The 13,489-nt window shown below is 44.0% G+C and overlaps 1 protein-coding gene across 7 annotated transcripts in view; it reads right to left on the bottom strand.

Moving 5' to 3' along the window:
- CUL1 (cullin 1) overlaps positions 1–13,489 on the bottom strand; it is a 105,073-nt gene that overhangs the window by 56,758 nt on the left and 34,826 nt on the right. For all 7 annotated transcript variants that reach the window (XM_042926958.1, XM_042926963.1, XM_042926961.1 and 4 more), the window contains one exon: positions 11,533–11,833. In XM_042926958.1, coding sequence (XP_042782892.1) covers positions 11,533–11,672 — 140 coding nt within the window. In that variant the 5' untranslated portion in view covers positions 11,673–11,833. The remainder of the gene's footprint in view (positions 1–11,532; positions 11,834–13,489) is intronic.

Genomic DNA, 13,489 nt, shown 5'->3' with positions numbered 1-13,489 from the left:
TGTAGTAAGAATCTCTTATATCTGATGATGCTGACTTTCAAAACATTTTCTTCTGTTGCCGGTATTAACAGTTTCTCCTATCCCTTTTCATTCTATGGTTGTTTATTCTGTTCTTTCAAAACACAGCTATTCATGCTTATACTCATAACGATAAGGAACTGCAACGCCAGCTGGAAACACCACTGGCCTGAGAGAGACTGGAGGGCCACAGCACGTGAGGCGGCCACTTCGCTGCTGCTGCCTCGCACGGCGATAAATGGATGTGCCCTTCAGGGCCGTTCATTCTTCCGGAGAGCTATTCAGTCTCCAGCATCACCACCAGTGTTTTGCAATGGAATTGGGGACCGATCACTCTAAATGCTAACTTTCTGTCATAGCCAGTGCTCATAGTTCCTACTTATGCCAACGTCCAAGCCTCCTGCCCCTGAATTTCTGACACAGTCTCATTCAATGTGTTCGAAGTACACACAAGAGTTCTGCCTGGGACACAGGATATGCTCTTGGCCGCCAAATGATCTGTACTTGGGAGTAGAGGGGATGATGGGCTGTTAATTTTACAGATTTTGAATCTATTCATCATCTCCCAGGCACTGCCCCATCTCACACTACCTTCTGCCAAACTGGCGGCTTCAGATCCGGAGCCTCTCCAGTCCTGCAGGAACAGTGGCTTTCCTGCTGCAGCACCTCTCACCACCCTCTAAACCAGGGCTTCCTATATTCTGGTAATCAGTTACCCCGCCTCCATATGCCTTCCATCTTCCAAAAAAAAAAAAATTTTTTTTTCAAGTTTTTATTTTCATTCCAGTTAGTTAACATACAGTATAATACTAGTTTCAGGTGTAGAACTTAGTGATTCATCGCTCACATACAACACCCAGTGCTCATTATTAACAAGTGCCGCCTTTCTATTCCAGAACACCTACGGTGTTTATTCTCTTCCATTCTTCGTCTTCACTGATCTTAAAATTCTTTTACTACTGTTTTAGTGATGTCGCAAAGGGGAAAGTCAAAACGTAATTTTCATCTTTAACCAGAAGCCCAGAAATTGGCGCTTTTGTTTTCTGTTTCTATTGCCACTACCCCAGTTCAGAACTTACACGACACCCGTGTGGAATACTACTACTCAGACCAAGTTGGTCTCTGGTTGCCTTTGACTTCTTCCTGTTTTAATCCCATTTGGTTTTGAGATTAATCCTATTTCTAGATTAATCCTCCTAAAATCTGTTTACATCAAGTCATTCACTCTCAAGTCATATATCCAATCTCTATGAACCTACACTTTCAAAACAAAACAAAAACAAGGAAACAAGTGCAAGCTCACTTACCTGGTTTTCAAGGTTCACCCAAATGGGGCACCATCCTTTATCCAAGCCAATTAAATCAACCAATTCGTCTGGTTATTTTTGTGCCATTCAAGCTGGCCGACGCCATGTCCAACGCCATGCTCGCTAGCAGTGCTACTCCCACTTTCTCATTCATCCTTCTCTCTCCAGCCAAATTCACCAAGATTCTCATTCGTTGTTTTCTGCGCATCCATAGCCATTCTTTGAAGTCCATCTCAACAGCCCTGGTTCATGAACATTTCTAACCTTGCCAGGGTCAAATTCTTTCTCCCTCCTCCGGTATCATCCTGTGCAATATTTCCTGTCTGCACTACCACCAAAATATCCCATCATAAATATTCCATCACACACACGCACCCCTCCACATGCACCTACACATCCACCATTTCATTAGGCATTTGACATAACTTGTAAGAATACCTGAAACAGACGGGTGGGGGATGGGCTAGATGGATGATGGTATAAGGAGGGCACTCGTGATGAGCACTGGGTGTTGTATCTAAGTGATGAATCACTGAATTCTACTCCTGAAATCAATGCTTCACTGTATATTAACTAATTTGAATCTAAAATAACAACAACAACAACAAAAACCCTGCAACATAATAGTACAAAACACAGGCCAGAATAAACATCTACAAGAACAGGAAAATAAAACAGGATACAAAAATTATAATGTCTACGCCAGAATCCTAAAACCTACCGAAACAAATATGAATTACAAAAAAAAAAATACATTACACATTTGGAGGGCTATCTGCCAGAAGTAATTTTGATTTCAGAGTATTTATCTCTAGCATTTCTAACAGCATTCGAGTAACATGACTGTTGAGTCAATTCCTAATTCTGACTAAAGTGCAAATATTATCAAAGTAATCAAGGAAAATAAATTTTAACAAAGATGCTTGTTTCCAGATGACACAACGACAATCACAAGAGGTGAGCTACAAGCTAAGCCTGGTATGAGGTCAAGAGACCATCTCTGTTCACTCACAGGGATGTTTCAGAGCAAATTCTCTGTAAGGATCAACCACCAGGGTACCATGTGCATAAAAACCAAACCCCACAGATTACTTGTTTACTTGCAATTGAGAATTTGTGTTAAAGGTTATTTTTAAGTTAATATAAACATCCATTTTCTCCGCACAAGTATGTGTGTGCACGCGCGTGTGCAGGTATCACACAGAGAGATGTGAACGAGACAGAGCCCGAACCGTAGGGACCGCTGGTATGGCCAAGACTCCGATGGAAGACGGAAGGAAAGGAAGTACTGCTCACTGTGTGCCTTTTTGGCCTGCTAAATTTTACAACAGGATTATTGATCTGAAAAACAAAAATTCCATTTTAAAAAGCCCCCAAATAGACCTACTCTTGGGTTCATGTAGTTTTTCCTACAGGTAGTTGTAAAGTGAGTGGCTGTGTCCGACCATGGAAGAGTTCAGCCGAAAGCCCAGCTATTCCTCATGAAAAATGCTGGTCCAGGGAACCCCTACTTGCTGTTTTTTGCGAAGAGGAAACAGACACGAAGCTTATATGGGAGATAATAACAGGTGTATGCTTTTGAGGGAGTAGTGAACCACCTCTCACAAAAAAATGACACCAATCGTGCTTTCAATCCAGGCCGAGTCCTCAGAAAGGCAAGAAATCAGAGTCGACCCATCTGGACAGACTTTGCACAGCTTTGACAACACACAAGCTTCAGTTTGTATCTTTCAATCAACTGCACTATGTGGGGAAATGTTATCGGAAAAGGAAAAAGATTCTTAGTGTGTATCAGAAGCTGCTAGAGAGAAATCATCTATCCAGGGGAACTAGTCCTTCCTGAATCAGCATCGAGCCAGATGTGAGGACAGGCATCCCCAGATTATTTCGAGTACATTATGTGAAAGGGAGAATAATCCACGTCTAAAGAAAGACTCTGAAACGGATGCATTCCTGAATTACTGAGTGTGGTTTTTCTGTGCTGTGGGGAAACCGCAGCCCTCCGGCTTCCAGATGCTTTCTCTCCGCATGAAGTGGGGCTCCTTCTACTACTCTGCTTACAGAGACCACACTTACCACCCGCCGTTCCAACACATGCAGAACTGCGTGTTAATAAATCATTTACTTTAGACGAAGAGTAGAAAAACAAAACAGGACTAATGTTTACAAGAAAATGGGTCACATCTAAAATTATTTTTAAAGCAAAAATAATTAAAATAGAACTTGAGGATTAAATATAGGAATTAAGAGGAAACCATCTAGAGGTAAAAATAAACTAGAAGCCTAAAAAGTAATAAAATAGAATTGAAGCTTCATTCAATAGTCAATGGGTTAGTTGTTTGACGCTAAGGCAGCCAGAGTCTAACAAACCCACATATTTGCCTTTTAAAACTTTGGAGAGTCTTTTCAAAAAGCTCCCTGGGGTTTCTTTGGCAACACAGCCAGCGGCAGAAAGCGGAAGGGGATCCAAGCAGACACGGGGCCTCTCGCTCAGAGGTCTGTCCAAGCCTCGCGGCCACGGCAGGCTGGGAAGGGGTCGGTGGGGTGGCGGCTCGCGTTAAGGAGCCAAGCCTGGTTCTGCCTCCAAAATGGGCCAAGTAACTGTCACCCCACAACCGTTCAACCATTTCCGAGGTATACTTCCGCGTGACTGGTGGGGACAAGTCACGGAAAGAGGTCACATCAGATACAAAGGGGTCTAGGGCCAAGTCACACACGCACACATTTCTGTAGATGTTTGCAGAGCACCTTCCCCGCAGCGGGGGCCGCAAGGGACGGCTCAATTCATCTCCTGCTGACATGTCCCGCCGGAAGACAGGGGGGCTACTGCCAGCGCTTAAGGGAGAGGAGGGGGGCTCCGGTGACCGTCACCCCCAGCACCACGCCTCCGACTTAAACACATCTGGGGAATCGCTCCGTGACTCTGAGTTACCACCAAACGCAAACCATTTTCATCTTCTAACGGAAAAGTCAATTCAATTAAAGAAGCAAACCTAAACAGAACTATTTCCTACCACCGCTTCTTACCCAACGGGAACTTACAGTGGAATCTTGAACAGCTAGCTTGTATTATAATCATCTGGAAAGGCTACATTGAAAGTTGCATTAAAAATTCTATCTATCTTCACATGTCAACAAACGTGCCGGGACAACTGGCAGGAGCAGCAAATCCACCTCCCGCTTGGCACAGCTGGTCTGTAAAGTTAGGAAAGAATCGAGCCGTCGCTGGGCCACTGTCGGTACGGTTCCGAAAAGGGATGTCCCGTATAAAGCAAATGCACATCCACAGCCTATCTCAAAAGCCAAGTCTGCCTGCAACTGACAGTGATTAACTATAAAATTTGTTTGAAAATGCTCAAAGCAGTCTAAATACGTACACCAGGATTCACATTTAGAAGGAAAAGAACCTGAACATAGCACATTTGTACAACTAATAACAAAATATCACTTCTAGAGGCAATGATGCAATATCATTTCTGTGGGTTCTCCCTCAAAGATAAATATAGTTTCTCAATCCTAAAAATTATTTTTTTTGAGACAGAGCTAGTGAGTGAATACAGGGGAGGAGAGAGAGGGAGAGAGGGAGAGAGGGAGAGAGGGGGAGAGGGGGAGAGGGGGAGAGGGGGAGAGGGGGAGAGGGGGAGAGAGGGAGAGGGAGAGGGAGAGGGAGAGAGGGAGGGAGAGAGAGAGAGAAAAAGATAACCTTAAGCGGGCTCCACGCCTACCATGGAGCCAGAGGAGGGGTTCAATCCCACAACCGTGAGATCATGACCACAGCCAAAATCAAGAGTCAGATGCTTCACCAACTAAACCACCCATGCACCCCCTACAAACTATTTTAAAAGTATTAGGTCAGTGGTGAAAGGCAGAGTTTTGCAAGTAAGTGTAACTAGGACTTATATTTGCATAATGAAAACAAATAACTGATAAATGGTATTTTAATATGCATGTTCTACACTGAAAATCTAGAAAGCACAGAAGATCATTTCAAAATGTATCATCTAGGGACACCCGGGTGGCTCAGTCAGTTGAGTGTCTGATTCTTGATTTGAGCTCAGGTCACGATCCCAGGGTTGTGGGATCGAGCCCCGCGGAGTGTGAGGCCTGTGTGAGATTCTCTCTCTCCCTCTGCCCCTCTGCCCAGCTCGCGTGTGTGCTCTCTCACTCTCTCCAGAGTAAATTAAAAAAAAGAAATTAGCATCTATTAAAAAAAAAATACCAGCGATAAGCCCCATACCTCTGGAGAGCTACCTTCAATACGGGGCGATGTGGCTTTTCACAAGCAAAGAGGATGCACTGAGGGTTCACAGAACACGTACCACTTTGCATCCGGCTTCTCCCTTGTTACAGACATTATTACATGTCCAAGAATATCCTGCAGTGTATCTCTATTGGCTGTTTATAACCTTTAAATACCACTTCATCTTTAGTGATGAAGACTGAGGTTGGTTTCCACGGTTTCCTATTACTAAAATATTCTGAATAGCCTTGTACGTACAATTTGAATACCACGACTTCCTTAGAACAGAGTTAAAAGTTAAAAAGCCAAAACACTGTCTTTATATTTCTAAATGTCTCCCCAGAAAGATCACAGCAAACTAACGTTTCCATCTGACGACAGGAACTTCACCTCCCTCTGTAGTCTGCCAAACACTGGTTACAATCACTTCTCTTAAAACGGTTTTCAGTTTTGGTGTAAAAAATTTAATTCTTCATTTCTGTAACAATTATAAGTTGTAACATTTTCTCATACGCCTACAGACCATTTGCATTTCTTCTATGAATCAGTTATGTCCTTTAGAACCTCACTCTAAAAGTCTGGATAAATACATAGGAGAACGGTAGCTACATTTGGAAAAACTGTAAAATACCTTTATGTTTAGGTTTATCTGATGTTAGCCACATTCATTAGGTGAGCCAAACATATCCATGTGAGACTATTAAAAAAAAAAAAAAAGTACAAGACGAAAACACCCAAATGCATTCGTTGGGCTGGATGGTGATTTCAAAGAAGACACGGGTCATCATGAATCTGTTGTGAAAGAATTTGTTATTCTTTCGGTTTGATCAGCTTTTCTAGGAGATTCTGAGTTTTCTCTAAAGGTAAGAGGGAATCTGGCAGCAGGTAGGCTGAGCTACTGGAATATTCCCCACGGCTCCTAGGAAGAGCTGGCCAGGGCCAGAGCATGTCAGCCTGACGAGTGACAGCAGCAGCTGGGACGTGACCACGCAGCTGGCAGGCACCGGGCCGCGGCAGGACCAGCACGTCCTGGCACGTTGTGCCTGCGAAGCATGCGCGGCCGAGGGCTCACTCTGAGTGCAAAAGTGCCCCCAGGCCCAGGGACCATGAACTGTGTCACAGAACATCAGGACGGAGAGTAAATATGAATCCTGACTGACTGCTATCACTTACTGCGAGGTGAACGGCCAAGACTTGGAAATAGGAACGGGATCCTGAGTGTACTGCTGGGGAAAAAGAAGACTTCGAAAAACAAACAAAAAACGAGGCTAATAAAACAGGATAAACTAATTCAGCTCACAGCACCACAGGGAAAAATCTGAACTCTAGCGTTGAGAACTTGTGTAGACATAAGGAAACAATGAAAGACACCAACGCGGAGGTTTCTCTGGATCCCGGGGGAAGGCAAAACATGGTTTGCGGTATATACTGACCAAGGGAAAAAAGGCCTGTGACCTGGAAAGGAGGACAGGCAGATCTGGCGCCCAGCGAAACCAGAAACTTCTACCACACTCGACCAGATGGGCCGCTCTCAGTTACGCCACAAGGACCCTCCATTATCCTGCGTTCTCACCATAAACGTTTGCTCCACTCATCAAGACCCACGCTTGCTCTGAGCGAAGCATGACACCTGAAGTGTCAATAAACCGACTAAGAAATTACATTACCTATTTCAATTTTTCAAAAAGAAAGAAGTCTACTATTGTTTTTTTTTTTTTCTTTTTTTCTTTCAACGTTTTTTTTTTTTTTTTTTTTATTTATTTTTGGGACAGAGAGAGACAGAGCATGAACGGGGGAGGGGCAGAGAGAGAGGGAGACACAGAATCGGAAACAGGCTCCAGGCTCCGAGCCATCAGCCCAGAGCCTGACGCGGGGCTCGAACTCACGGACCGCGAGATCGTGACCTGGCTGAAGTCGGACGCTTAACCGACTGCGCCACCCAGGCGCCCCAGAAGTCTACTATTGTTTACCCACCTATTACATACCCACCAGCACAGAACGCACGCCTGTATTTTACTGGGAAAAAAAAAGTTGCTGTATTGAGTTTTTAAAAAAACTTGACTTTAAAAAAAAAACAACAACATGTATTTTCAAGGTTTGTTTCTTTTTGAGAGAGAGACAAGGGTGTGAGTGGGGGGATGGGCGGAGAGAGGGTGACACAGAATGGGAAGCAGGCTCCAGGCTCTGAGCTGTCAGCACAGAGCCCTATGCGGGGCTCGAACCCATGAACCGCGAGATCATGACCTGAGCCGCAGTTGGACACCCAACCGACTGAGCCACCCAGGCGCCCCAACAGTTGACTCTTGAACAAGAGGGTTGAACTGAACGGGTTTGCTTAAACGTGATTTGTTTTCGCTACATACAGTAGTGTAAATGTATTTTCTCTTATGATTTTCTTAATATTTTCTTTTCTCTAGCTTATTGTGAGAACACAGTAAACAATACATATGACATAAATGTGTGTCAATCGACTGTTTATGTTCTTAGTTGGGTTTCCACAGTTGAAAGTACTTGGCTATTAAATTTTGGGGGGGTCAAGCTATATGCGGCTTTTTCACTGCACAGGAGGTCAATGCCCCTAACTCCCATGCTGTTCCAGGGTCGGCTGTATAGTACATAAGACATCAAGGAAAGTTAGAAGCGGGGAGACAAAGACTGGACAGACAGACATGCCGGGAGGAGCAAGGGCTTGAGGCTCAAACTGTAGAAGAAAAATGAAGCCCTTGAGAGTAGCAGCTGGAAACAAAGGTGAGTGAACTAGATCTTTCTGACTGCAGATGCTCTGGGACTGTTTTCTTTCCAAAAACACCTTTCTCTTTCCTTTGCCATTTTGAGTTAAAAAGTCAAGAAAAATGTTTACACTGTATAATAAGGCTCTAAGAATATTTGCTTCACATTCAAAAGCAGGATATTTTCTCTAGAAAGCAAGTCACATATGTTTCTCCAGGATAAACAAAGGGTAAAAATTGAGCAGTTAGCCCCCAGCCAGAGTTAGGAAGGAAAAGGATCCCTCTTTTCTCTCAACCAGCTTTTCCTTTTCCTCTCGCCTGATTCTAACCCATTCTCCGTCAGCAACTACCGCCAAGGACGCTCTGACCTTGCAGAGTGAACAGTGGGTGCACAGTCTGCTCCCTCCTCCCAGGACCAAAAGCACCCGCTAACCTGAAACACAACCTGACAACCGCCAAGTGTCAGATGTCACTGTAAACCAGCCCGGAGAAGATTATTTTAAAAGGCGAGTCAGCAAGTGGTTAACACGGAGACCGAACACACACCCGAAGAGAAAACTTTACAAAAATCTGCAGTGTCCCGCAAACGGAGGCGGGGCTAGGGCTGCCGTGGTGTCTCCAACAGCACCGGGTCTCAGGGGACCCTCAACGCAAGTGACCACATGCTCCAGAAAAGCGTGCGCGACGCCCCAAAGTTCTAGTTGTGACAATAACACCACCAATACTGCAAATACTTTGAGCAACAGGATTCACTCAGATACAGAATCCAAAGGTAGTTAGCGGATAAAGGCAGGTTTCTAGGGTCAGGCTACTGCGCATTTTAGTACCGCCATCATTTACTTGGCTGCCGTATCAAGCAAGTTACATGAGCCTTTGGGGAAGTGGTTTCCGACACCAACAGAGGAGGGTCACTCCCACCAGCCCTCGGGGGCAATGCAAGCCTTGAGGAAGACGAAGATGCTTCCCGGCCCAAGGCCTGACACATAAGACTCCAGCTGTAGCCGTTATTTCATAAATACCTGAAGAATTAAAGTAAGATATTTTAGACTCAGTCGGCCTCTCCACTCGTAATAAATGTATAAAGCTGTTATGTTGTCAAACGCAACTGGAAGGAAAAGAATACTCAATTGAAGGGCAGCATTTCCGAAAAAATTTAAAAACTGCAGAACCACACATTCTAATTATTTACAGAATAAAAGAAGCCAGTAACTGCTGTCTCTACATTCTCAGAGTTCTGAGAGCATGGCATGGTCCTGGACAGAGGACCAATCTGATTTAGCCAAAAATCACATGTTAAGAAATTCCCCAGAGACAAATCAGCAATTAGACGTCTTTGGTCTCCACACCGGGGCTCCCTGGGCTTTCTGCACACAGAAACCCAGCCAAGTGCCTTGTCTCGCCACTGAAATCACCACCTTCAGCTGCATCACTTACAGGATTAAACAAAAACAAAAAAGATCATAAAGGTCATACACCTAGGTAAGCCACAACCCTCGAGGGGAGGAACCGCCTCTCTTCTGTCAAAGATCCTATCCTCCTTAAAGGCTTTCTCTATGTCCTGTGACCCAGCAATCCACTCCCAGCTATCCACCCAAGATAACAATATTCACAACAACATAGTTCAGTAAGAGCCAAAGGGTGGAATCAACCCAGGCGGCCCATCACTGACAAACGGATGAACAAAACGCGGTATGTGTCCCTACGATCCAGCCGTGAGGAGGAGGATGTGCAGACACGTGACACAAGGCTGAAGCCACAAACACCGTGCTAAGTGAAAAAAGCCGGTCTCAAAAAGCTAAACATTGTGTGATTCCACGTTTCTAAAATGTCCAGAACAGGCAAATGCACAGACAGAAAGTTGATTAGTGGTTGCCGGGGACCGAGGGGAGCGAGAACGACAGTGACTGCTCATGGGTACGGATCTTCTCTTGGCAGTGATGGAAATGTCCTAAAACGAGACCATGTTGGTGGCTGCACGGCCCTGGGAATATACTAAAAACCACTTAAAAAAGGGTGAATTTTACAGTATGGGAGTTATATCTCAATTAAGTTGGTTTTTTAACAACGTAAATGTACATGCACGTAGGAATATGTACACAACTATAATAACTTTTAAGTTAATTTTGAGTTAGATATGCAGCTTCACGTCTATTTGGGGGGACGATCCTAAAATGTTAGCATAGCTGAGGGTACACTGGAATATCACACAGCCAAGTTTGACAACTATGGATACTAAAAATCTAAGATTAAATCTCCACTGAACTAGCAACTTTAAACTACTAGAACCAGCAAAGCAGTAGCAATCTGCTGTCTAGTGAGTTAGCTTAAATTTCAATTTCTTATATTTGAATGGAATCAAGAAACTTACAAGTTAAAAAGTGTATCGTCAAGTACATACTAGAGAACAGGAGCTATGTCTTTTACACCCTCATGACCTTTGTGGCAGGCAGACAGTCCCTTGCACACACCATGGACCACATAATGAGCGAATGAAATACTTTAATACCGTATTTGTAAAACAAGGTCATGACTGTCAAGCTTTTTGCTCTATGTGGTAACCCTTTAGATAAGGGTCAGCAAACTGTTCCCATAAAGGGCGAGACAGCAGATATTTCTGGCTTTGTGGGCCAGACTGCTTTTATTTTTTCTTTTAACGTTTATTTATTTTTTTAGAGAGTGAGCGTGGGGCAGAGAGAGGAAAACAGGATCCGAAGCAGGCCCCGCACTGTCAGCGCAGAGGCCAGTGCGGACCTTGAACCACGTCCTGAGCCACGGAGGACCAGACCATTTCTGATGCAAGCACCCTGCTCAGGCCCTGAAGCACAAAGGCGACCGCAGACAACACAGAAACCAGCGCTCTCCTGCTTTCACTGGCGCGGTCCGATGGAACTTTCCACAGCGACGGAAGTAGTGTGCCATCTATCAAGCACCTGAAGTACAGATACTGTGACTCAGGAACTGTTCATTTTAGTGACTGCCAATGTAAACAGCCACACGTAGTCAGTAATGACTACACTGCACAGCACTGCTTTGGACTAACCAACTAGCCAATTTTATCCCTGGTCAAAAAACTTAAAGAGTGTGAGTTCATTTTTAAAGGTAAAAAAGGACTCTGAGTATATCACAGGGTGAAAATGAAAAGAGAAAACACGATGTAAAATTTCTAACCATTCACAGATCATACTAGTGAATAACTGAACTTCTAAGCAAATTAATCTCAGCTCAAGCAGTAGGATACGTGTAGAGCTCCATGTATCTGGATTTCGCCATACTTTGTCTGGTATATACTTGCTGGATTCCAGCGCGGAGGTCGTCCCAGATCTGGTCAAGGCCAATCTGCTTCAGTCCATGGGGATTCTGACTCCTGTTTGATGACATCGTGAGCGATATTCTTAGGTCGTCCAGTGCAGCAATCCAAACTCAAGGTACAGCTAATTCTCCATCAGATGAAAATATACAGTATCATTCCAAATTTATTCACAGCAGCTCAGAAAGGATGTCCTTTATATGTAGAGAATGAAATCTCATTGCAGGCAAACCTGAGGAAGAAATAAAGCCAATTAATTCTTTCTCGACATCCTGGGGTGGGTAATGGGGTGCCTGCCACGCGCACAGAAATATTCAGTCTGTGGGCATTAGTGGGCACCACTCTAATCTAGAGAATATTTCTCTTTCTCTGTGGAAACAAACTCATGTTAGATGGTCTACGTACAGAGATAAGCTTACTTATCAGGGATTTAGGTTGGAATCCTATGAACTCACAAGAAAAGTGTTCACAAGAAAAGCCGGGTGAAACTGCAGAAGCACAGCTAACACTGTCGGCTCTTTTTTGCCCCCTGAAGGTATCAAAACTTAAACTTAACCACTTGGCCTACATAACAACTAGAAAGATAAACTCAAAGGAAAAAATGCAAAGCTAACTCCCAGAAAGCGAAACACAAATACCTAAAAAGTAAGAAAAACCAACCGCACTAGTTACCTGTGAATTCTAACAGTTTTTCACTTAGCACTTTGCAGGAATGCAGATGTTGAGGAGGTTGAAGGTGCAGGGAAACGGTCACTCCCCCTTTTAGAAGGGAATTTGGCAGGAATCATCAAAATTTAAAATGTCCCCTAAATTCAGTGGCCGGGGTCTGAAGCTCGGCTCCACACCTACTAGGTATGAGGTCTTCGGCAAGGTACTTCACTTCTCAGCCTCGATTTCTTAATCCTCAAAAGTGGGGGGGGGGGGGGGGGGGGCAGATCATTTTTCTCAGAGTGTTACTGTGAAGTCTAAATAAGATAATGCCTCTGTTATTTACTACCTTATCGATATTTAACACATAGTCAACGCTTCACAATTAATACTGGCTATTATTTCCAAGTGTATAAGACTCCTGCAAAATAGAATTTAATGCTTCAGGATTTCAGATCCATAGATAAAGGGCCGGAGGTATTCCATAGCCTAGTAACTCAGTACTTCTCAATACGTAATACTACAGTCACACCTTAAGGATCACCTACGTACATCACACTGAAATGTGGAGGTTTTTAAACAAGTACTTCTGTTGTCAAATTAAGAAACACTGAATTATTTGAATGGCTCCATACAATAAATGTTGGAGGTAAATGATGTCTGGAGCAGTAAGAATGGGTTGTCAAAGCTTGCCAGTGCAAATTTGAGTTCAGCAAGTAATTCGGTACATTCTCCGTCTTCCATGGCATTAGCGCTCTCTGTAGCCTAAGGCACATTTGAGGAGAATGTAGTTCATACTTGTGGATCAAGTCTGAAAACCAAATCATCTCTAATATTTATTTAGCTTTTACGGAGGCTTCACGCCCAGTGTGGAGCCCAACGCGGGGCTTGAACTCACGACCCTGAGATCAAGACCTGAGCCGAGATCAAGAGTCAGACGCTTAACCAACTGACGCACCCAGGCACCCCTCTACTAATTACAATCTAAGCTTTGGGACCTACTATTTTATGAAGCCACACTACCACTCTTGATCCTGCAAGTATTCTACAGCATATGCTCAAAGAAGTATGCTCAAATGTAGAACATAAACATATCTGACAGAAGAATTCCCTCAAGTTTTAGGGAAACCAACCACCCAGCAGCCACTTCGCAAATGCTCCCGGAATCTATGTTCCATCTGCCTTTCCTTCCATCTCCCTCGGGAGGATCATACCCACCAACACTCCACTTGACAGTGTG

This window comes from Panthera leo, chromosome A2 (genome assembly GCF_018350215.1).
Source record: "Panthera leo isolate Ple1 chromosome A2, P.leo_Ple1_pat1.1, whole genome shotgun sequence".
Taxonomy (NCBI): domain Eukaryota; kingdom Metazoa; phylum Chordata; class Mammalia; order Carnivora; family Felidae; genus Panthera; species Panthera leo.
Note: the sequence above shows the minus strand (reverse complement) of the source record. Positions and strands in the feature narration are given on the sequence as shown.